Source organism: Acomys minous, assembly GCF_964271855.1.
Source record: "Acomys minous genome assembly, chromosome: 6".
Taxonomy (NCBI): Eukaryota; Metazoa; Chordata; class Mammalia; order Rodentia; family Muridae; genus Acomys; species Acomys minous.
This window is the reverse complement of record NC_140487.1, coordinates 35,984,625-36,009,239: the sequence shown is the minus strand read 5'-3', so window position 1 is coordinate 36,009,239 and position 24,615 is coordinate 35,984,625. Positions and strand designations below refer to the sequence as shown.

Below are 24,615 nucleotides of genomic sequence, written 5' to 3'. Positions count from 1 at the left end.
GATTCATAGTTGGTACCTTCTCACTGAATCCTCATGTAGAACAAGGAACAAACACGTGCCCTTGGGCCTCTTTTATAGTGATAGTCACTGAGCTCATCAGAATAAGTTCTCCTCACCACCTAAAGGCTCCTCTCCTCATCATATTATTGAATTGAGGATTAGGTTTCAGCATATGAGTTTGATGGGAGTACAGTCAGCCCGTAGCATTAGTCACCTCAAAAGAGGAGTTGACATGGATTTCTGGATACTACATTAAGCATGGTCTTCACATGACCATTCAGCACTGATTTTTCTGTGGTCTAGAGAAACAAATCTTAACTGGACTCAGGCTTCTGTTTTCACACTTGTTGTACAGAGTGTTGTGAGCATATGCTGTACGATGATGATGCAGAAGAGGACATGCGCAGATCCCTCCTTTTGTACGTCGTGTTCTAGCCTAGGTAGTGGGCAGTGAGTGCAAAGCTCTCTCTGGTAACCAGTGCTAATAGGGATAATGTAGAAAGGATGAGGGCCATAGCCGGGCGTGGTGGCGCACGCCTTTAATCCCAGCACTCGGGAGGCAGAGGCAGGCGGATCAATGAGTTCGAGGCCAGCCTGGTCTACATAAGAGAGTCCAGGACAGCCAGGGCTATACAGAGAGACCCTGTCTTGAAAAACAAAGAAAAAGAAAGGGTGAGGGCCGTTGAGAAAAACTGGACTACAAGCAAAAGAAAGCTTTAGTTTTGGACAGGGTGGAGGTGAAGTTACTGGTTTCTGTGATAGGTCCCCCCCCCCCATAATCACAACAGAACTATGAAACACACGATTTGTAGATGAGAAACTGAGCCTAGAGAAGCTGAGTAATATATCACAATGCTCACAGAATGAAAGGTAGTTTGTAGCCAAAGTCTTGATGATCAGATAACATGGAGGTAGCACTCAAGGACATTTGGCAGTGTCTGCAGGGGCTTGCTGCTACCAGACTCGGGGGTACTGCTGCACAGCCTGCAGTGCACAGCTAGTGGCCCTTTCTGAAGCAGACTTGTCTAAGCTGAAGGTGAGAAGCCTTCTCTTAGAGTGCCAGTTCTTGACCTCTGTGTTAGAGTCAGGACAGGAGGAGAGGATTTTCCTCAAGTTATTTAAGGTTTCACAAGTGAATTACAATAAATCCACCTACTTTGATTTGGCATGTTACACTGAAAGCAGTTGTACTTACATATTTGTTAGAAAATACTTTGTCAGTTTCCTTTGAATGTTTAACATGTCCATTGCTTATAGAAACACACTTTTAAACAGCTTTAAGATATAATTTCTGCTGGGTGTGGTGGCACACATCTTTAAATCTAGCACTGGGAGGCAAAGGTAGGCGGATCTCTGTAATTTCAAGGCCAGCCTGTTCTACAAAATGAGTTCAGGACCCCCAAGGATACAGAGAGAAATCCTATATCAGAAAAAACAAAAACAAAAAGATAAAATTTCTATACTATGAAAGTTATTCATTTTAAGTATGTAATTAATTTTCAAAGTAAATTTAAGTCATGCAATGATCAACCCAATCCAGTTTTAGGACATTACATCCAAAAGTTGTTATTTAGTCCTGGGCAACTGCTAATATGCTTTCTCATTGTAGATTTTGTTTTTCTAGAAATTTAACATAAACATCATGTAATATATGATCTGTTGTGCCCAACTTCATTAACTCAGCACATTTGTTAGTTATATTTGTGTTATTGCATATTAGTATTTATTTTTTTCTTTTTTTAGTATTAAGGAATATTTAGTTCTATGACTAGACTACATTTTGCTTATCTACTCTCCAGTTGATGAATATTGTAAGTAATGTCAACTGTAAATATTTCTGAGTAAGGCTGTGTGTGTGTTGTTTGTTTGTTTGTTTGTTTGTTTTTGTTTGAGACAGATTTTCTTTGTATAGCCCTGGCTGTCATGGAACTACCTCTGTAGACCAGGCTGGCCACAAATTCATGAAGATTCACCTATGTCTGCCTCCTGAGTGCTTGGAGTAAAAGCATGTGCCATCATACCTAGCAAGGATTTTTTATAAATACAATTTTGTTCTTAGGTACCAGTGTAGGAATATAATTGTAGAGTTTATATTTAACCTTTTTGTTTTTATGAGGCAGCAAGGTGCTTTGTAGCACAGGCTGGCCTCTGAATTCTTTGTCTTCCTGCCTCAGCCTTGTAATACTGGAGTTAAAGGCCTGTACCACACAATACCTAGCTTGTGTTTAGCTTTTTAAGAAATTGGATAAATGTATTCCAAAGTCACTATCGTGTTTTATATTCCCGACAGTGGATAGTATATAAAGAACAGGTTCCCACATTCCTACCAACACGTGTAACTGTTGAGAGAGCCTTTGGAGTTGGTGGATTGAGGGTGTTCCACCTATATTGCTGTTAAATAGGAAGATTGCATTACTCCACCTTGTGTATGCTTAAACTTTTTCATCTTGGGAAGATTTTTAAGAGTGAGAAAGTAATGCCCAACCTGCATGTAGACAGCCTAATGTGTAGGCCAACAGTCTTAACTATCATTTTGGAACCAGTTATTGTATTCTACCTGTGAGATGCTTGACTAGAGAGAGAGTAGTGTGCCATATGCATAGTAGTTACTAACTGAGACCTTCATCGTTGGAGAACATAGTAGGAGAAAGATTTATGTAGTTAGTCATCGTTATCCTAATGAATTAATCTAGCCTCATGTATCAGAAGCAGCATTTTTGCTACATCTGTTTTCTTTCCAAAATAGCAGTGTAAAAAAGGAGGCCAAATAATGTGAATGAAGTAAATGACAGAGCACTAGCAAACATGTAGGCATTCCCGTCCGTGGAAAGTGTATTTGAGATGAATAGTTTTCATAGGGACTAGTATGTCGTTCTTATATCTCTTCTTAGGAATTTCTAAAATAAAGATCCCATCCCCCAAAAATAAGTAAAAAGAAATTTAGAACTTTATATAAACTTTGAACCAATGAAAAATAAATTATTCATTACAATCATTGTAATAATTCAGTAAGAGGTTTATTCATAGCTGTTGCTATTTCCAGTTTATCTTTTCATATGCCAATTGGCTTTCATATCCATGGCCCATGGATTAGAAAGCCATAATGTAATAGTCAACGGTTACAACGTATGTGTTATGATCCTTTCTAATCCAAAGGTGTTAAGTATTAGGCAGTTCTAAGGTTCCTTTAAATTACAAGTAGTAAAATGTCTCTACCTCATGACCCATGCTATATTAGGAAAATCTAATACATTTTCCAGGGAACCACGTCAACCATACATGAAAACAAACAATACTGTGGTATTCTTTTTTCCTTGGTATGTATGTATGTATGTATGTATGTATGTATGTATGGTGTATATGTTTGTGCACCACATGCATGGAGGCCTTTTGGGAAGGCTATATAGTTCATCAGATCCCCTGATGGTTGTGAGCTATCTGACGGAGCATTGGGAATCACACTGAGATCCTCTGAAAAGCAGGAACTGCCTTTAACTACCAAGTCATTTCTCCAGCCCTCAGTCCTGTGTAGTATTCCCCAAATTACATAATTCCCTCCTGGTCATAAGTAAAAAATTAGGAAAACGTGTAATTGGAAGGGACAAAGAAGAAAGAATAACTAAGAATGTGTAATCTTAAAAAATTAAAAAAACATTAGAAAAACCTTTAAAATGTTATTTAATAGTTTTATAACTGAGTTTTCTGGTTTTGGTAATTATGCTGTGGCTATGTAAGAAATGAGTAGTAAGCCAGGCATGGAGGTTATTCCTGTAATCCCGGCGCTTAGTAGGCTAAGTACAAAGAATCATGAGTTCAAAGCTAGTCCGGACTATATAGCAAGACCCTCCCAAGGTTTTTACTGCTGGAGGAAGCTCAGTAGCGAGCAGCTAAGTCTGAAGTCATTTCTAAGTGGTACTGTAGTTTTCTGGGTTTATGAGGTTTTGGGTTTTGTTGTTCTATTTTGTTTTGTAATAGGGTCTCTATGTAACCTGGGCTGGCCTAGAACTTGGTATGGAGACCAGGCCGGCCTTAAACTCACAGAGATCCTCCTGCCTCTGCCTCCCCAACTGGTGGGATTAAAGGAGTGTGCCATTATGTACAGTGTGAGTGGTTTTTAAATCAACATAAAGGCTGACAAGTCTATAAGTTAAGGTGCTTGTCACCAAGTCTGATGACCTGAGGTCAATTTCCAGAATCCATATGGTGGAAGGAGAGAACCAGCTGCTACAGTTTGTCCTCTTATAACTTCCATGTGACACACACATTCATCAGCCATCTGTAATTCCACTTTCAGGGATCTGAAGCTATCTTCTAACTTCCGTGGACACTGCAATACCTGGTGTGCATGCAGGCAAAACACCCGTACACATAAACGTGTTTTGTTTTAAGACCATGTCTCACTATATAGCCTTGCATGTCATGGAACTTGTAGACCAGGTGGCCTGGAACTCACAGATCTCCTCTGTTTTTACTTGCTAAATGCTGAGATTAAAGACAAATTTTAAATTTGGGCGAAAATGCTGAGGTTTAATCCCTAGACACCACCATAGTTGATTTGGGTCAGTGCCTATTGTTTAAAACTAGTTCCAAAGATCATTGTTGTTGTGGTTTCTTCTTCTTCTTCTTCTTCTTCTTCTTCTTCTTCTTCTTCTTCTTCTTCTATCATTCTAATTGCAGCTTTAATATGTTTATTTACATTTTTGTTGCTTTCTCAATGGTTTATTTTCTGTTAAAATAAGATAAGATATAGGGCATATGCCACATGTGGTATACTTGTAATGCCAGCATTCAAGAGGCTGAGGTCAGATGATAGCTGTAAGTTCAAAGCCAGCCTGAGCTACAGAATGTGACTGTCTCAAAATAAATACAGAGATAAGTAAAAATTATCCTCCTAGTACCTAAACTTAATTTTCTGTTGTTTAAAGTACATGTGGTGATACATTTGTAATCCTAGCACTTGGTCACTGAAAGAAGTTTAGTGCCTTTGTGAGATACATTGTGGGGCTTTGCTACAAAAAAAAAGAAAAAAGAAAAAGGAAATGCCTGGATGCCACCTGGACACAGTTATGATAATCTCTTTTCTTTTGTAGTTGATCATAGCCGAGTCAAGTTGACTTTGAAGACTCCATCTCAAGATTCAGACTATATCAATGCAAATTTTATTAAGGTATGTATTAAAATGAAGGGACATTTCCTTGAAATATTTAATGCCTTTTTGCATACCAATTTTATTGAAGGTGTTAAATGTCCAACATGGAACCAATAAGAAAATAACTAAAAATAAAACCCTTGCTGTGCACATCCTCTAGCTGCCTAAGCTATGTAGATCAAACTGTGTATACAATAGCAGAGATCGTTCTCTGTGTGCTACCTTTATATTAAAGGCTTATAAACACTACCTGTTAGGTCATTTTTAAACTTGTCCTTTTGAGTTTAGGTGTACCTATATTGTTGAACCATTTGATAGCTGCCAATTGTTCTTGATAATGAAATTACAGTGAACACTCTTCTTTTGAACAATTTCTTAGGATAAATTAGAAGTGCTGAAATTACTAGGTCATACTGATTTAAATTTTAAGATATAACTGAAAATTTAAAAACCTTTGGTACTTGTTACTGTTTTCGGTGACAACTGAGAGTCACGTGTGGTATACCTGTAATGCCAGCTTCCAGGAGGCTGAGGTCAGAGCATAGCTGTAAATTTAGAGCCAGCCTGAGCTAAAAATGTGACTGTCTCAAAACAAATAAACAAATACATACATACATTTGTGCATTCAGACATAAGTAAATGTGTTAATACAAATTTAAAAGTAAAGTGATAGTCATCCTTTTAGGTGACTTTAGTAAGCCTTGAATCAAAAGTATTGAAATGGTAGCTGGGTAGGTGGTTGATTTGAGATACAATTTCTTTATGTAGCCCAGGCTGGCTTGGAACTTAAGATTCTCTAGCCTTAGATTTCCTGGTAGTGAGATGGTAGGCTTGCTCTACTATACCTTGCCTGTCCTGTTTCTAATACTGTTACCAAGAAAAAGAGGCAACCTCCTGTGTGAGTTAGTTTAAATAAAGGCTTGAATTTGTTTTATAGACTGTTTTATGTTTTTGAATCTAGTTATACAACTATTAATAACATATAACTATTTTATATATAACTATATACTATAACTAATAATAGTTATACAACTATTCAATGATTTTTATATTGGCAGGCTGTATTTTAAAAGACATGTTGATAATGTTAGTAAGAATGGAAAATTAATATTGATACTGTGGTGGACACATGGTTTCTGGTAAAGAATCTTTTAACAAAATAAATTTAGTTATTACAGTAAAACACTAAATGTATGGATTAAACAGAAAAAAGGTGTGTTTCAAATGCTGTCAATGTGTACATTCTTTTATATATGTGTGTTGAGTTCTAGATTTATTTTGTTTGTTCTTCAAGATAGAGTTTCTCTGTGTGTCCCGAGCTGTCCTGGAGCTCACTCTGTAGACCAGGCTGGCCTGGAATTCAGAGATCTGCCTGCCTCTGCTTCCGGAGTGCTGGAATTAAAGCATGCGCTGCCATGCCCCGCAAGAGTCCTAGTTTATAACTGTACTCAGGACACTGATTCAGTTATATGCCAGTTCATTTATTTTAATCAGATACCTTGTTTTACCTGTTCTTAGCTTACTAATTTCCGACCTGTGCAGTAGGTTCTGAATATGCTCTCACTTTGAAGGGATTCTTCGGGTGGCCATGGAAAAGCTGCTAACCAGTTTCAGTATCCTTAGATTCAAACTGTGTTTTTGTATTTCTGCTAGAGTTATGGGGTGGGGGTAGGTACTAAGTTTTTGTTGTTGTTTTCTGAGACAGAGTCTCTATTACGTAGCCCTGGCTGTCCTGGAACTAACTGTGTAGACCAGGCTGGCCTCAAATTCAAAAATGGCAGAGATCTGCATGTCCTGCCTCTCGAGTGCTGGGATTAAAGGCATGCACCACCATACCCAAGATTTTGTTTTTAATTCTTAGTACTGAGTTTTAATAACTGATTTTGTACAATGTATCCAGTAAATACTAAAGTAGTATTGATTAGCAAAAACTGAAATGAATTGGGCATATTTTTGCCATGTTTTAAAAGGCACTATGAAAGAAAATGCCTTTAGATGAAAACATTACTAATAAAATTTGAAACCCTAATGAATCAAGTTATGAAATATTCTTGTTAATCATAGTAATTGCAAAGTTTACCTTTCGCTCTTACAGGGTGTCTATGGACCAAAAGCATACGTGGCAACCCAGGGGCCTTTAGCGAACACGGTCATAGACTTCTGGAGGATGATATGGGAGTACAGTGTTGTGGTGAGTGACTTCTTGTCTCAGATTCTGAGATCTAGCATGACATTATGTGTTTCCTGAGTAAGAAGTAAGGCAACTTTAAAAAGATACATCATTTTGTGTGCGTTGGTGTTGGGCCTGCATGTATGTCTGGTAAGGGTGTTAGGCCCCCTGGAACTAGAGTTACAGATAGTTGTGAGTTTCCATGTGGGTGCAGGGAATAGAGTAGCAAGTGCTCTTCATCTCTGAGCCTTCGCCAGCCCCAAAGAGTTGTCTTTGTTTTGCACATATGTCTGTGAGGGTGTGGGGTCCCCTGCAACTGGAGTTAACGACTGCTGTGAGCTGCCGTGTGAATGATGATTGAACACGTGTCTTCTAGAAAAGTAGGAGTGCTCTAACCTCTGAGCTCTTTCTCCAACCCCTGTAAGACAACTTTTTAGGTACAATAGCTTAAGTATAATGGCATTTGTGGAAAAGACAAAAACTAATTTTGAAGGTCACTCATTAAATTCTCATAAACTAGTTCAGATATTTTAAGAAGAGTGTAGGGCTGGAGAGATAGCTCAGCGGTTAAGAGCACTGTCTGCTATTCCTGACATCCTGAGTTCTGTTCCCAGCACCCACATAGTGGTGCTGGGACAGCCAAGGCTGACACAGAGAGACCCTGTCTCGAAAAACCAACCATCTATAATGAGATCTAATGCTCCTTTCTGGCCTGCAGGTGTACATGAAGATAAAACATTCATATACACAATACAAATGAAATCTTTGGCTGGGCATGGTGGCGCACGCCTTTAATCCCAGCACTTCAGAGGCAGAGGCAGGCAGATCTCTGTGAGTTCAAAACCAGCTTGGTCTACAAAGTGAGTCCAGGACAGCTAGGGCTTTACACAGAGAAACAGTCTTGAAAAGCCAAAAAAAGAGAAAAGGGTGGCTATAATTTAAATCTTGACCTAAGTCAATAACCAATGATAGAGCTATTAATAACTCTAAAGTCATTTTTTAAAAAGATTAATGCATGTATAGACCAGCAAAGTGATTGGTAATAAAGGGATGTTCTTTAAAAAAAAAATCATAAATATAATATTCTTAATTTATTCTTCGAAAAATTTATACATAAATCAATGTATTTCCATATTTACCTTCTACTCCCTTTAACTGCTCCTTCTGGCTCTCCCCGTATGCAATTTCATGCTCAGTTATGCGGCTCATGTACACATTAATATGGAGCCATATGCTGCAGCAGCCTGCTGAGCCTGCTGAAGACTATACCCTGAAAGAAAACTGATTTGGAGCTGGTGAGGTGACTTAGCAGTAAGCATACTGGCTGCTCTTCCAAAGGACCTAATTTTGATTCCTAGCACCCACATGGTGGCTTTCAACCATCTATAACTATAACTCCAGTTTCAGGAACTGATATCTGTGGGTACTAGGCATGCACGTAGCACACAGACATACATGCAAGCAAAAGACCCATTCATATACATGAAATTTTTTTAAAAATTAATTAAAGTAAAAAGGACAGGAGAGATGGCTCATTGGTTAAGAACTGCTCTTCCAGAGGACCTGGGTTCAATTCCCAGCACCCACATGATCATAAGATCTGTAACTCCAAGATCTGACTCCTTCACACAGACATATGTGCAGGCAAACACCGGTTCACATAAAATAAAAATGAGTAAGTTATTTTTTTAAAAAGCAAAAAGAAGGGCAGGACAGATGTCTCAGAGGGTAAGAGAGTTCAATTCTCAGGAACCACATGGTGGCTCATAACCATCTATAGTGAGATCTGGTGCCCCTTTCTGGCCTGCAGGTATACATGCAGGCAGAATACTCATACATAAAATAAAGAGTGGGAAAACATAAGATCTATCAGTAGCACCCCAGAAAATAACAGTAGTAGTAAATTAGGTAAATACCTTAATAGCCCTTTAGTATAACTAAAAATAAATAAGTTAGATTCACAGTTTAATGATTATATATACACAATTTTATTATAAAATTTTCAACTTTTATATTTTAAATATAGAATGCTACTATAAGATGAAGAAGCAGATGGTATAACTTATATCTAGAAGCTGTTAAATTTAATATGTTCATACTTTTTAAAGTTACATTTCAGTGTACTTTATTTAATATTAGTTAAGAGTAGCTGGACAGTGGTGGCATACATCTATAATCCTAGCACTTGGGAGGCACTTTTATTTATTGCTGTATACTTAGTTTCTATTTGGAGGGTACGATTTTGATAGTATTTTTTTCCTATATTCTTGATATTTTAATTTTATGTGTGCTTTGCCTGCATATATGTTTGTGTATTATGTTGAGGGTTCGATTTTGATAGTATTTTTCCTATATTCTTGACATTTTAATTTTATGTGTGCTTTGCCTGCATGTATGTTTGTGTGTTACATTGTATGTGCAGTGCCTGCATGTATGTTTGTGTGTTATGTTGTATGTGCAGTGCCTGCATGTATGTTTGTGTGTTATGTTGTGTGTGCAGTGCCTGCAGAGGTCAGAAGAGAACTGGAGTTACAGATAGTTGCTAATGACCATACGGTTGCTGGGAACCAAGATTCGGCGGTCCCTGGGGCAAGCAGCCGGTTCCTTAAACAACTGAACGATCTCTCCAGCCCTTATCCTACACTTTGAACATCAAAGCTAATTTTTAAAAATACACATCAAGTAAATTTTTGCTACATAAAAGATAATTGTTGACATTTGTATTTAGTTTTAAAAGTAAAAGGATTTTTAACTTATATATTCTTTATTTCCCACCCCAACTCCTTTTTAGATCATCGTAATGGCCTGTCGAGAATTTGAGATGGGGAGGGTACGTATACTGGTTAACATGCTGTGTTTGGGGAGAATAGAAATTCCTGGTCATTTATTACTTCCGTGATTAAAGGGTTCACACTTCATTTTTGTGCTTTCCTATTTTATATGATACATGGAGCAAAGTGTCTTCTAAAGCACAATCTTCTTTCTATATTTCTGAAGTATATTTTATAACATACTAAATATAATAGTATATTGTTAAATACAGCTTTCAAGTGTTTCATGGTATTTTAAGGCAGATATAGTTTATTATCCAGAAAGTAATTGTTAAAGTAGTAATAGTTGAACAAATGAGCATACTAAAGTAAGTCTGATGATCAACAATTTAAGCTGCATACAATGTCATATACTTGTAATGCCTACAGTTGAGAGGCAGAGGCAAGAAGCATGCCACAAATTTGAGGCCAAGTTGGTTTACATAATGAGTTCTTGGCCAGGCAAATCTATATGAGACCTTGTCTCAAAATGTTAAAAATCTTTATTGTCATTTGATTATAGACGGAAATTTAAATTTTACTCATTTGGTGGGTTTTTTCCCTTTTCTTTCTTTTCTCTTTTTCTTTCTTTCTTTCTTTCTTTTGTTCGTTTCAAGACAGGGTTTCTTAGGGAAGCTGGCCTAGAACTCACTCTAGAGAGACCAGGCTGGCCTAGAATTCACTCTAGAGAGACCAGGCTGGCCTAGAACTCACTCTAGAGAGGCCAGGCTGGCCTAGAACTCACTCTAGAGAGGCCAGGCTGGCCTAGAACTCACTCTAGAGAGGCCAGGCTGGCCTAGAACTCACTCTAGAGAGACCAGGCTGGCCTCATACTCAGACCTGCCTGCCTCTGCCTCACTAGTGCTGGGATGAAAGGCACCTGGATCATCTGGTGTTTTTCTTAACGTCTCTTGAAGTATAGGATTTTTCTTCTTATCTCATTAATGAGCTTATTGTATTAGTTGTGGAAAACCTTTCATTAGCACAGGCCAATAGAATAGCAAAATTAGCACAAGCAAAATGCTGCTGCTCCTCCTTCTTCATGATTCCTTTTTAATTTTTTATGTGTATTTGTGTTTTGCTTCATGTATATCTGTGTGAGGATGTCGGATTCCCTGGAACTGCAGTTAGTTATGAGCTGCCATGTGGGTGCTGGGGATTGAACCAGGATTCTCTGGAAGAGAGGCCAGTGTTCTTAACCTCTGAGCCATCTCTCCAGCCCCCAAAATGCTTCTTATACCAAGCAATCTTCTTTATTCTTAACCTTAAGATTCAAAATATTTATATATAGTTACTCAACTTTTTTCTATTTATCTTTTTTGGGGAACAGAAAAAGTGTGAGCGCTATTGGCCTTTGTATGGAGAAGATCCTATAACATTTGCACCATTTAAAATTTCTTGTGTAAGTACCTATTTTTGTTTGTTTTAAAATATTTTTCAAAATTTGTTCTTTGAGAATTTTGTACACAGTTACAATATATTTTGATCAGATCTGTCCCTGCCTCATTTTTCAGATTCACCAACTATGTCTTCCTCACAGCTTCATGATTTCAATTGGTGTAGGTTGTGTAAGGCTGTCTGCTGGAGCATCAGCAAACTGCCAGAGGCCACATCCCTACAGAAATTATACTGTCCCTTGCCCAGCAACCAAAAAGCTGTCAATAGCCCCTCTTCTATCATGTGGGAGTTTTGATTGGCTATATCTTGTTCAGGGAGCTGCAGCTACTATGAGTTTCAACGTATAACAGCCTTTTTATGTTCAGAAAACAGTTTGATAGCAGCCCTCTCCAGCCATTGGCTGTCAGAATCTTTGTGCTTGTCTGTAGTGGCTCCTGAGCTTTGTGGGGAGGGGCTGTCTTACAGATGTCCCACTTGGAGGCCAGCACTTCATAGTCATTTAGTCTCTGCTCGTTAGTCACCTAAGAGTCTCTGTCTTAACCCCCATCTACTGCAAAAAGAAGCTTCTTTGTTGAGGCTTGAAAGTTGCACTGGTCAATTTATAGAAAGGCCAGTATTTGAAAGGCACTTTGTCCATTTAACAAATAATAGAAGTGGTTTCCCCTGAGACATATGACCCATATAGCCACAGTTAACAGTGTCAAGTATAAGTTCCATCCTATGAAGCACAGGCCTTAGGTTCAGTGAAAGGGATCCTATCACATTCACACCACGGTTGTATCAAAGTATAGCTCACAGCGTTTGCAGCTAGCAATCTGCATATCACCTTCCTTCATTATAAAAACTAGACAGTAGGAAGGGAGCCTCCACTGTACCTATTTTTTCTATTATATTTATTTTCTCATATATATATATACACATTTATATTATTACACATAAATAAAATTAACTACATATAGCAGGAAGAACTACGAAACAATCAGGAATTATATAAATGTTACATTCATAGTAATTTGGCTATTTGTATTTGGCAACCATGCACTGTACCTATTTTTTAATATACATTATTTAATCAGAAAATTTGCATTGTAGACTGATGAATAATTAAGTTGCAACGTGGTACAAACTCAGGCTGCTGCAAGGACTCAAGTCCATGTAAGCTTGCACTTACAGTAAACAGTTGTAAGGTTTTATACTGCTTTTAAGTTTAGGAGCTTTAGGAACGACTTTTTTCAGACAGGGTTTCTCTATGTAGCCTTGGCTGTCCTGGACTCACTTTGTAGACCAGGCTGACTTCGAACTCAAGGAGATGGGAATGACTTTTACAGGTTATGTTTTTCTTATTTTTGTGATGATTCTGTTCGTCACTTTACATCTCCTGTAGCTGTGCTCAGATGATCTCTTTGGAGATTGGTATGCTTACTTCTAGTCAGATAATGGAGAAGAACATAGTTAACTGAGGTGTTCTGTGTTATCTTAGCCTTTCCTGTTATCTTTCCTCACATTTTAAAATTATATATAACGTTAAACTTGAATTACCGCTCTGAGGGTAAAGATTATTCATTATAGCGGGTAATTTGACATGAGCCTAAAGTATAGGCTGGCCCTGGTGGCACACATCTGTACTTCAGCACTATTCAGGAAGATTGTTCAAAGGTTGGCTTGGTCTACATAGCAGGCTAGTGACCTGGGAGTCACCACCCCTTTGGTGAACCTCTACCTCCAAAAATATTTACATTACAGTTCATAACAGTAGCAAAACTACAGTTATAAAATAGCAACAAAAATAATTTTATGGTTGGGGTCACCACAACATGAGGAGCTGAATTAAAGGCATTAAGAAGGTTGAGAACCACTGGTCTAGAAAGACCCAGGCCTTGGGGCGGGGCTGGAGGGGGAGACTTAAAATGTATATCATTTAATGATCTCTAGAGTTAAGTTCAAATACTACTACAGTAGACATTTGAGAAAATGAAGTTAAAAACAATGAGGGAAGAGGACAAAAGGGGAGAAAATGTAAAATTGTAGTTAAAATTAATGGTTTATGGGACAGCCTTAAAGGTTTTTTGTTGTTTGTTTTTCTTTTTGAGACAAGGTCTCACTTGTAGCCATGACTGCCTTAAACTCACAGAGGTCACCCTGCCCCTGCCTCCTGAGTATTTGGATGTTTTGTTTTAACCCTACTGCATTTTGTGTTATTTAGGATGAATAATAACTGATACATTCCACAGTATACTCAGTAAAGGCATCCCCTCTTAGTCCAGAAATAATTCTTTATAAGATCCCAGGACAACACAGGGACTGAGTTCTGCGTGCTGTGGTTACAGTACAATAACTAGTGAATGTTGTTATTCAAGTAAAATTTTGATGTTCAATATTCAACAGCAAAGCAGTTCCATATGCAAGGGGAAAAAAAAAGATGACTTTTCTGTGTGGTTTTTCATCTGAACTAAAAGATAAATGAAGTCCTCTTAGTGAGAGGTTTGGTTTTGTGAATAAAAGCCGATCTGATTGGTCAGCATCAGGATTAATCTATGCTGAAGACTTTTAAAATAAAAAGAATGTCTGATTTTTGTGTTAGACAACTCACAAATAATTTCCACCAGTTTAACTGCAAATAAAAACTAAATTTGCAAACTGAAAGCATGTTAGTGAAAACAACTACAGTATATACTTGGCTGTGACAGTCTTTGAGACAGAGAGGTCCGTCGTTTCTGGGGTCCTGTTGGTATGGGGGTGATCAGAAGGGACGCTCAGCCTGTGTTGCTGCAGCAAACCGCTAGGCTGAGTGTCAGCACACTACCCTGTTGTCAGCTGCAGCCCACTAGGCTCTCCAAGTAATTCTACTGCGTATGTAGCCAGGCCTGCCGCAAACTGATAGCAGTCTGCCCACCCCAGTCTTCATGTGCTGGGTGATAGACATGAGTTACAGTGTTGGCTCTTTGACTCCTCTTAGTAAAAGTAAAATGCATTTTTCTCTTCATAATAAATGAAAAAAGTAAACGGGGGGGGGGGGGGATTGCAGCAGAGACAGGCAGATTTCTGAATTTCTGAGTTTGAGACTAATCTGGTCTCCAAAGGGAGTTTCAGGACACTGAGAACTACACAGGGAAATCCTATCTCGAAAAACCAAATAAGAAATAAATGAATTAATTAATGAATAAATGAAGTGATTTCCCATGCTAGAATAATGGTGGCTGTCTACTTTTAATGAATAGCACATACTGTTCTTGTTAAGGACTGACCTACTACTAACAAGGCACAAAGCCCCAGCAGCACACAAATGTCAGGCTTCCTTCTGGGAACTCAGCTAAGAGACGGCATCAGCCTTCCGCTGTGCGTGGCTCTACAGCCATAGCGGTTAGGCCTTCTCTTCCCTCTGCCCCTCTTTGATGTTCATTTAAGCTGAGAGGAGAATGTCGAGCCTTGTGCAGAGATGCATGCACTGGCAGACATTAGGGCATGGTGTTCATTTTTGATTGTTTGTTAAATGGTTCTAGGGATGATTGCCACTTTGCTATGTTCTGTTAGATGATAGAGTCATGATTAAATAACCAGTTAATAGATAATTTTTAAAGGCCTGTAAGTAGAAATTAAATAAAATATTAGGAAGCAGAGGATGTAGCTCAGTGTGTTATATGTAGCCTAGCATGCACAAGGCCTTGGCTTAGTCCCTAGCCCTATTTAAAAACCTTCAGTACCCATTTAAGATTTTTTTTTTTCCTGGCACAAACATTTATTGGGGGAGGGGCCACCAGTCCTTCTTGGCTGCTGCCTTCCTCATGGCTGCCAGGACATTGCTAAGCTCCTCCTGCTTCCTCTTGGCCCAGATGGGCTTTTAGATTTTTAAAATAATCATTACATAGGTCCAAAATTCTAAATGTTAATTTTAGATTGTGATCTTTGGAATATTTTGTTTTGATATATGCTGTGCGTGCACATGTGTGCTTTTTCATTTTAATCATTTTACTGATTCACATTGTTTGTCTTTTTAGGAAAATGAACAAGCAAGAACAGACTACTTCATTCGAACACTTTTACTTGAATTTCAAAATGTAAGTAATTCTAGATTAAAAAGTAACACCTGTTTGCACTCATGCAGTCTTCCTCTCCCTTTCCCATTCTTGCTCTGAGTCTCTACCTCTTGCTATTATGTATTTTATTTGCTTAGTGTCTCAACCTTATGCTTACCAAATTGCATAATAAAATAGTATACATTTTAATTTACTTAGAACAACTTGCCGGGCATGGTGGCACATGCCTGTAATCCCACCACTCGGGAGACAGAGACAGGCGGATTGCTGTGAGTTCGAGGCCAGCCTGGTCTACGAAGTGAGTCCAGGACAGCCAAGGCTACACAGAGAGACCATGTATCGAAAAACCAAAAAAAAAAAAAAACAACTTAAATTTTCTGTGTGTGGAATAATTATGCTTTCTTTGTTGCATATAGTTTTCTTCTGTTAACAATAGGCAGATTATAGCATTAATTATTATTACTCACTTGAGTTCACTATTTCTAAAAGACAAAAGTAAGTTTTCCTTTAGAGGCTGGCATGCAGCTCAGGGGTAGGGCCTTTGTCTAGCGGCCAGAAGGGTCAGTCCCCAGCACTATAAGAAATAAAAATGTAAATGATAACTTTTCAGGGAAGAAACCAAAGACATGTATATAGGGATATTGGAAAATGATTGTCAACATTTTCTCATCTGTTTCTGTTAGTCCAGTTTGGGCATGGAATACATAATTACTCCCAGCTCACTTGTAAGCCCTCCTACTTTTTTTTTGTCAAACTATGTATACTCTTTCTTCTCCCTGACTGTATTAATCATATCCCTTTAGTTGAGTCATTTACTATACTTAGATTGCATGTTTTATCTCTAGTTAGTACCTTAGCATCTACAAGTGAGTCAGCTATCTCAGTTATCCGAACTATAAAAGTGTGTATTGCGCCAGATGTGGTGGTGCACACCTTTAATCCTAGAGGCCAGCCTGGTCTACAAAGTGAGTCCAGGACAGAGAAGCCCTGTCTTGAAAAACAAAGCAAAACAAAAAAACCAACAACAACAAAAGAGTGTATTGCACATAAACATAAAGGGGACTTGAGAAGTTAAATAACTTGCCTATTTAGTAAATGACAGTTATAAAACTTGAATATTGGGACTGAATTCCAAGCTCTGTTCTTTCTATTGACATCTACAAGAGTCAGTATTAAAAGTTATGGAGGGGACTGAAGCTCAGAGGACCCAGCTTAGTTACTAGCACAACTGCAGTGCTAACAACTCTAACTCCACCTTCAGAAGATTCAAAGCCTTTTGTTTTTCGAGACAGAGTCTCTCTCTGTGTTAGCGTTGGCTGTCCTGGACTCGCTTTGTAGACCAGGCTGGCCTTGAACTCACAGCGATCCACCTGTCTCTGTCTCCCGAGTGCTGGGATTAAAGGCGTGCGCCACCATGCCCAGCCCTCAAAGCCCTTTAGACCTCCAAGGGCACGAGGCACACACACTGTATACATATGCATGTGCACTCAGACTCAAATGAAAAGAAATATTTTATAGAGTAACTGAAGCTTCTGGAAATCTTTGATTTGTGTGGGCTTTCAGTATTTACTATAAAATTAAAATTTGGAAAAAATTTAAAGACATGGAATATAAAGCCGGGCGTGGTGATGCATGCCTTCAATCCTAGCACTCGGGAGGCAGAGGCAGGTGGATCGCTGAGAGTTCGAGGCCAGGCTGGTCTACAGAGTAAGTCCAGGCAGCCAAGGCTACACAGAGAAACCTTGCCTTGGAAAAAAACAAACACACGGAATATATAAGCAAAAGTGTTATTAGCTGCAAAGGGAAAATAAAATAAAATCGTAGCACTTTTCTGGAAACAACCCCGCCACACATACACCATTTCTATCCAGTTGCCCTCAAAGGGTTGAGAGGAAGTAGACCATTCCCCAGGCTACAGTAGTGAGAAAATGGATTTGGAGCTGCACATTCTTATAAGTTCTTTTTCAGTATATTCACTTTGTCCCCTAGTTGTAGTGAATTGTAAAAATGATAATACCATCAATTTCATAGTATGGATTAAAGAGTAAGTTATGTAATATAATGGTAAAGAGTATGTCACATGTTAATATCACTTGGCTTAGATGTTGCGTTTGTTACATCTTACAAAACACTAGGCAAGTTAATACTCTAAATTTCCTTACCTACAAAATAAAGATGGTATGAACGCCACCTTTCTTGTGGAAACTAAATAAGCTGTTAAATATGAAACATCAGTACTGGGTGTATGGTAAATCAATAAATTAAGGCAATTGTTTGATTTTTTTTTTTAAGGTATCTTAGAAATGATTAAATGAAATGCATAGCTAAAAGTTTCTGATTACTGAATTTCTGTTTTTCATGAAGGAATCCCGTCGACTCTATCAGTTTCATTATGTGAACTGGCCAGACCATGATGTTCCTTCGTCATTTGATTCTATTCTGGACATGATAAGCTTAATGAGGAAATACCAAGAACACGAAGATGTGCCTATTTGTATTCATTGCAGGTACAAAGTCACATCCTAAATGTAGAGAAGTACGCTGCATAAGTTTGTTGTGAAATAGTTTTACTTCTACATTAATATGATGTGTTATAGCTTGAGTTTTTCCTAGCCTTGTTATAGTATATTTGAGAATAAGATCCTGTGAATTGATATAGTCTAACTGGTTAATAGACTGTCTAGATGTTACAGTAAAACATCATCCTATTCCCTGATATGATCAATTTATCATTTTCATAAACGATGAAGTCTCAGAATTTAAGAAATATTTATCAATATAAGTGGTCTTGCTGATCTGAGCTACCATTGGTCTCCAGACAAGTGCTGGATATGGTGACCATAACTATAATCCAAAAATCAAGGAGCTGAGCAGGATCTAAAGAGGCCAGCGCCTGTCAGGGCTACCTAGTAAGAATATCTCAAAAACAGACAGACAAACCAGGAAGGAAGGAAAGAGGAGGCATCGTCATCTTACACATATTAAACATTAGAATTTGAAAACAAAAGCCATTGCCAGTTACACAGCAAAGATGTCATTTGTAAGATACACCCCAATTTCAGAGCTCTCACAGTATAAGTTATAAGATATTTTCCAATGCTGTTTTTGTTCCTAAGGAACAAGCGTTAAGTGTTCATGTCTGTGCCCCAGCCTGTCATACCCTGAAATTATAGTTTAAACTGCTGAAATCCGCCCCCCACTTTTTTTTTAATGTACATTGGTGTTCTGCCTGCACGAATGTCTGTGTGAGGGTGTCAGATCCCCTAGAACTGGATTTATAGACAGTTGTGAACTGCCATGTGGGTGCTGGAAATTGAACCCAGGTCCTTTGGAAGAGCAACTAGTATTCTTAACTTCTGAGCTCTCTCTCCAGTCCAACTGCTGAAATCTTAAGCAGACATGAAACTAGCATTTTCTCTTCCCTCCCATCTCTTTAAGAAATTATGGTGGAGCCGGGCGTGGTGGCGCATGCCTTTAATCCCAGCACTCGGGAGGCAGAGGCGGGCGGATCACTGTGAGTTCGAGGCCAGCCTGGTCGACAAAGTGAGTCCAGGACAGCCAAGGCTACAGAGAGACCCTGTCTCGAAAAACCAAAAAAAAAAAAAAAAAAAAAAAAGAAATTATGGTGGGTAGCGTTTACTTACTGCTAACTATACCCCCCAAGGCTTTTTGAGGATTGAAGACATAGCACTGTGTCTTCTGTAGGTCAGGCTGGCACCAGCGCCTTATTTAGCCAAGGCTATCCCCCTTGCCTCCACTGCCCTGCTTGGTTTATAGATGTGTTCCATGATACCTGGCCTGGCATTTTGTAGTAAGTTAAATATAAGCTGTTGGTACATGTTTACTGAACAGCCTTATTAAATTGTGCTGTGTGGGACTACCTAACACTAAATAATGATTGCCTCCATAGCAGTCTCAGGTTTAGGTAAATCTATAGCTCACTACTCTATAGAAATGTTTCCACTCTTTTCAGCTAATATTTAAGTTCCAAAATTAGTCATTTGATATGTAAGAAGTCGAGTAAGCCCAGCCTTTGACTTCTGTTTATTCCGACATTTTATTTATTCCTGAAGGGTAAAGGTTAATTGTGTTAAGTAAGATAACCAGGTGTTTTTAATTGAACACATTAAGCTAATTTTTTTGTCTGACTGTTTTTTCTACTTATAAGTCATGAATATTTTTAAATGAAAAATGAACCTTTTAATTGTGAGGAAGATACCTTAAGTTTTCCATGTGTGGGAAATTAAGAATGCATGCCTAAGCTGGGCCTGGTGGAGCACACCTGTAATCCTAGCACTCTGGGAGGCAGAGGCAGGAAGATCTCTGAGTTCAAAGCCAGCCTCGTCTGTAAAAGTGAGTCCAGGACAGCCAAGGCTAAACAGAGAAAAATCTCCCCCACCCCCCAAAAAAGAATACATGCCTAAGCATTTATATGATTTTTATATCGTTAAATATTGTGATTCCTTGGTTCCCTGTCTCACCTGACAACCTTTCTACTCCAGTGGACTCCAGATTATTTATAACAGAACTCTTTACTGCAATCCTCTTTTTAAAAGCTTTTAGATGTGTGGCTCCTTTGGATTACCACCACTTTTTTATTGTTGTTGTTCGTGGTTTGTCGGTTTGTTTGTTTGTTTGTTTGTTTGTTTGTTTGTGGTGATGGTTTTGGTTGTTTTGGGTAGGTTTTTTTCTTTTTTGTTTTTTTGGGGTTTTTTGGTTGTTGTTTGGTTGGTTTTGTTTTTTTGGGGGGGTTGTTTTGTTTTTTGAGACAGGGTTTCTCTGTGTAGTCTAGTGCTGGGATTGCAGACCCACCACGCCTTGCTTCACTTTTTTTTTTTTTTTTTTTTTTTTTTAAGGCAGGGTGTCAGTAGCCTGTGTGAGCCCTGACTTTTACCTCCTCCTCCCCAGTGCTGGGATGCCAATCAAGGATTAGCCACCATACCCAACTAGGCTTTAATTTAAAAGTGTTCAAGGACTTCACGAAATGGCTCATGCCTCTAATCTCACTACTTAAAAGAGGCTGGCTGGAGAGCTGTGTGAGATAGAGGCAGTCTAGGCGGTAGAGTGGGACTGTGTCTCCGAACGAGGGGGAAGGTCGGGGAGAAGAACAACAACAAAACCCTTAAACAAACTGGCAAAACAGGGATACAGCAAAGGAGAAATAGCTAGCACTTGTGTTGTTACTTTTTCTGCTGCCATAAAATACCATGACCCAAAACAATTTAAGGAAGAAAGGGCTGTTGTAGCTCACAGTTTCAGAGGGATAGTGCACACAATATTGAGGAAGGCATGGCAGCAGTATCAGGAAGGAAAGCAAGAATATAAACAAACCCTCAAAGTCCACCACCAATAATATACCCCTTCCAGCCAGGGCCCATTTCCTAAAGGTTCCTATTACACCAATGCCCCCGTAAGCGCCACCAACTGATGACCAAGTATTCAAACATATGAGTCTTTGGAGGACATTTCTCACCCAAATCTCCAAACCTTAGCTTCATTTTTAAGTTCTACATGTATAGTATTTATAAGAAAGTTAGGGAGAAGGCAATTTTGAATAAATCATGAGAAACTGTGTTTGTAATAGTTTGCACTCTAGTCATGATTATATTTCTCAGTAGCATGAAGGATATTTCAAAACCAAATTTTAGAATTTCATTAGATAAATCTATATATTTTCAAATAGTATGAATGCTACTTGACTCATGAGGCAGTTTGGTTTGTTGTTGTTGTTGGTTGGTTGGTTGGTTGGTTTTTTTGGTTTATTTTTTAAATTTTCTATCTTAATCTTTCAAAAGACTGTAGAGTCAATGTTTCTCAAAATCTGGCTAAATTTATCCTGCTAAGTTACTTGTATCTGTAATTGAATTTATTATAAGAAGTAAATAAAGGAAACTAAGCATGGTAGGGTATGCTGATCATCCCAGCATAGGAGACCAACTGGGGTGCACAGGCCCTGTCTCAAAGGAAGGAAAGAAAAGAAAAGAAAAGAAACCTCAGCAGTTTAGGAGCACTGACTTTTCCAGAGGACTCAGGTTCTATTCCAAGCACCCCCATGGCAGCTCACAACTTCAATTCCAGGGGATTAGATGCCCTTTTCTGATTTCTCTGGGCACCAAGTGTGTGTGCATGTGGTGCATAGGCATATATATAGACAAAACAGCCAGCGACAGAAAAAACTTTTTTTAAATAAATGAAAAATTTCAGACACAAACAGAAGAGATTTATTGATTATTTACTTTTTGTTTCTTTGCTTTGTTTTTTGTTGTTTTATTTTGTTACATTTTTTGACAGTATTTTCTCTTTCTCTGTGTAGCCTTGGCTTTTCTGGACTTGCTCTGTAGACCTGGAACTCACAGAAATCCCACTGCTTCTGTTTCCCGAGTGTTAGGATTAAAGGCCTGGCTGCTAATTACTTTGTTTTGTTTGGTTTTGCTTTCCCAGACGGGGTTTCTCTGCGTAGCCTTGGCTGTCCTGGACTCAGGTTGTAAGCCAGGCAAGTCTCGAACTCACAGAGGTCTAATTGCCTTTGCCTCGTTGAGTTTACCTTTTTAAAGGATTTATTTGTTTTAATTTTGAAGTTTTCTTAGTCAATTGGTATCTTGTGATTACCAAAAAGGGCTGATTTTTGCCTCCAGGAGAAGTGGTTTGTCAGTAAAAACACAGGAAGCATCTAACAAATGTGTAGATTAAAGCAATCTTTCCATCGTTAATTCAGTGGTGTGTAAAAAGGAAAACTTTGGAATTGAAAGATAAAGAAATTATTTTGACTTTTGTTTTGTTTTGTTTTACAAGTTATTTGAAATTATTCCCTGTTCTGTCATGTTCTTCCGTCAGTAACTATAATTCATAAGTCTATTTCAATGGGATTTCTCTAGTCTTAACAACTGTTGTAGAGCAGTGGTATTACATGCTTTTCATCCAGGACTTGGAAGGCAGAGGCAAGCAGATCTCTTGAGTTCGAAGACAGCCAGAGCTACACAGAGAAACTCTGTCTGAAAAACAAAACAAGACAAAATTGGTTATTTAGTTCTTCTAAACAAGAATATATTAAAAAGCACATCTACAAAAGGAAAGAAAAGAATGCCCATTCAATATGAAGACAGGATCTTAAAGTCTATCTAAGCTGGCTGGGAACTAGAACACACTGCATCGGCCTTTCAAGTGCTCCATCAGCACACCCAGCTCTGGATGGGTCCTGGTCACTTAGTGCACCACTGTAAGGCTACTCCTGCTGCTCTTCAGGAGGCAGGGCCAGTCAGCTAAAATCACTGCTGGTTCTAAAGCTGACTCCTAAGGCTTCTAGCTGTCTCTTCCCATACCTATTACATTTACTAGTTCCTCTTGCCAGAACATAAAGCCACTTTGAGCATTGTATTATGCTTTAACTATTGAGAATAAATTTATCTTTATGGGGTATTACTGGACAGAATTAGGCTTACAGAGTTAAAGGTTGGCAGGTTTTTCTGTGAGTCACCGATTCTTAGGAATTCCTTGAATTAAAATCTTAAATATTCAAATATTAATATTAAGGATAGTGCTGTGCCTGTACTTTAATTTGTATTTGGCTTACTAATTAGAATTTTATCAAATTTCTTAAATCTTTTTTTTCTTCTGAATGCTAATATACCTTTTTAAAAACATTTTTTACATATATATATTTATATTATTACACATATATACAATAAACTACCTATAGCAAGAAGAACCATGACACAATCAGGAATTATATAAATGTTACATTCTTAGTGTTTTGCCTATTTGTATTTGCAGCCTTGAAGAAAAAACCTTGGTGTGTCTAAAATTCTGAACGTAAATCAGTCTGTTAATATGCCTTTTATTTTTAAAAAAATGAATTTGTTTTTCCCCCAAACTTTGCATCTTTAGTGCAGGCTGTGGAAGAACAGGTGCTATTTGTGCCATAGATTACACATGGAACTTACTGAAAGCTGGGGTAAGAACAGTTTTTATATAGCCTTATATTCGGTTATTGTAAACATCACATTAACATTAACTGTTAAAAGTATAGCATGTTTTCCTAGATATATTATATTTCTAGAATTAGTTTTACCATGTAAGTGAAGGTAGTGAGTACTTGTAAATGTTACATACCACTTTGAGATTCTGAATTGGACAGCGGGGTAAGTTTGTTTTCCACTGAAAACCACTTGTATCAGCGAGGTGGCTCCTCATGGACTATTCAGAGAAAGATTCTCACAGTCACTGTAGTACTTGCCTTCTTTTTCCTCCTCTTTCCCCTGCTATATATTGCCTATATGTCCTTTTTTCCCTCTCTTTTGTTTTTTGAGACAAGTTTCTCTGTATAGGCTTGGCTGTCCTGGAACTCAAGGCTAGCCTTGAACTCAAAAAATCCACCTGCCTCTGCCTCCCCATTGCTCGGATTAAAGGCGTGTGTCACTGCCACCTGACATTAGTAAATATTTTTAAAATCAAAAATCAAAACTGGAAAAGGAAGAGATATAAATACCAGCAAACAAAATTTGGAAAAAAGTTTAAAACATTTAAATATTTGTTTAAAAGATCACTAAAGTTATATATTTCAGTTGTAGTCCCCCACTTAATTGGATTTGTCTCCCCACCTCTACCACCCAGGCCCCCCTCCTTTTTTTTTATTTTATGTGCATTGATGTTTTGCCTGCATTGCATGTCTGTGTGAGGTGTCAGACCTTCTGGAACAGGAGTTACAAATAGTTGTGAGCTGTCATGTGGGTGCCAGTGATTAAACCTGGGTCCTCTGAAAGAGCAGTCAGTAAGTGTTCTTAACCACTGAGCTACCTCTCCAGCCCCTAGATTTGCCTTAACATAAATATAATAGGCCTTAGCAGGACCTAGGTATAAAAATCCTTTTATGTCTATAAAGACTCTGAAGCTATAAATCTTAAAATCATTCTTAAAATCTTTACTCATCAATCTTTTTCATTGTTTCAAAATGTTTTTATTAGGCAACAAATTCTAATCACTTCTTCCTTGTTCAGACTGCCATCTTTCTTGGAGTAGAAGTTGGCAGAGTGCAGTGTACCTCATGATTGTAGTCTC

The 24,615-nt window shown here is 38.2% G+C and overlaps 1 protein-coding gene and 1 pseudogene across 3 annotated transcripts in view; one reads left to right on the top strand and one right to left on the bottom strand.

The window, feature by feature from the left end:
• Positions 1-24,615, bottom strand: part of LOC311600521 (large ribosomal subunit protein eL34-like) — a 127,529-nt pseudogene that overhangs the window by 53,462 nt on the left and 49,452 nt on the right. The gene's annotated exons all lie outside the window — the stretch shown is intronic.
• Positions 1-24,615, top strand: part of PTPN12 (protein tyrosine phosphatase non-receptor type 12) — a 74,525-nt gene that overhangs the window by 29,946 nt on the left and 19,964 nt on the right. For both annotated transcript variants that reach the window (XM_084787280.1, XM_084787281.1), the window contains 7 exons: positions 5,091-5,167; positions 7,245-7,340; positions 10,111-10,149; positions 11,460-11,531; positions 15,523-15,582; positions 17,926-18,068; positions 23,446-23,512. In XM_084787280.1, the coding sequence (XP_084643406.1) occupies positions 5,091-5,167; positions 7,245-7,340; positions 10,111-10,149; positions 11,460-11,531; positions 15,523-15,582; positions 17,926-18,068; positions 23,446-23,512 (554 nt within the window). The remainder of the gene's footprint in view (positions 1-5,090; positions 5,168-7,244; positions 7,341-10,110; positions 10,150-11,459; positions 11,532-15,522; positions 15,583-17,925; positions 18,069-23,445; positions 23,513-24,615) is intronic.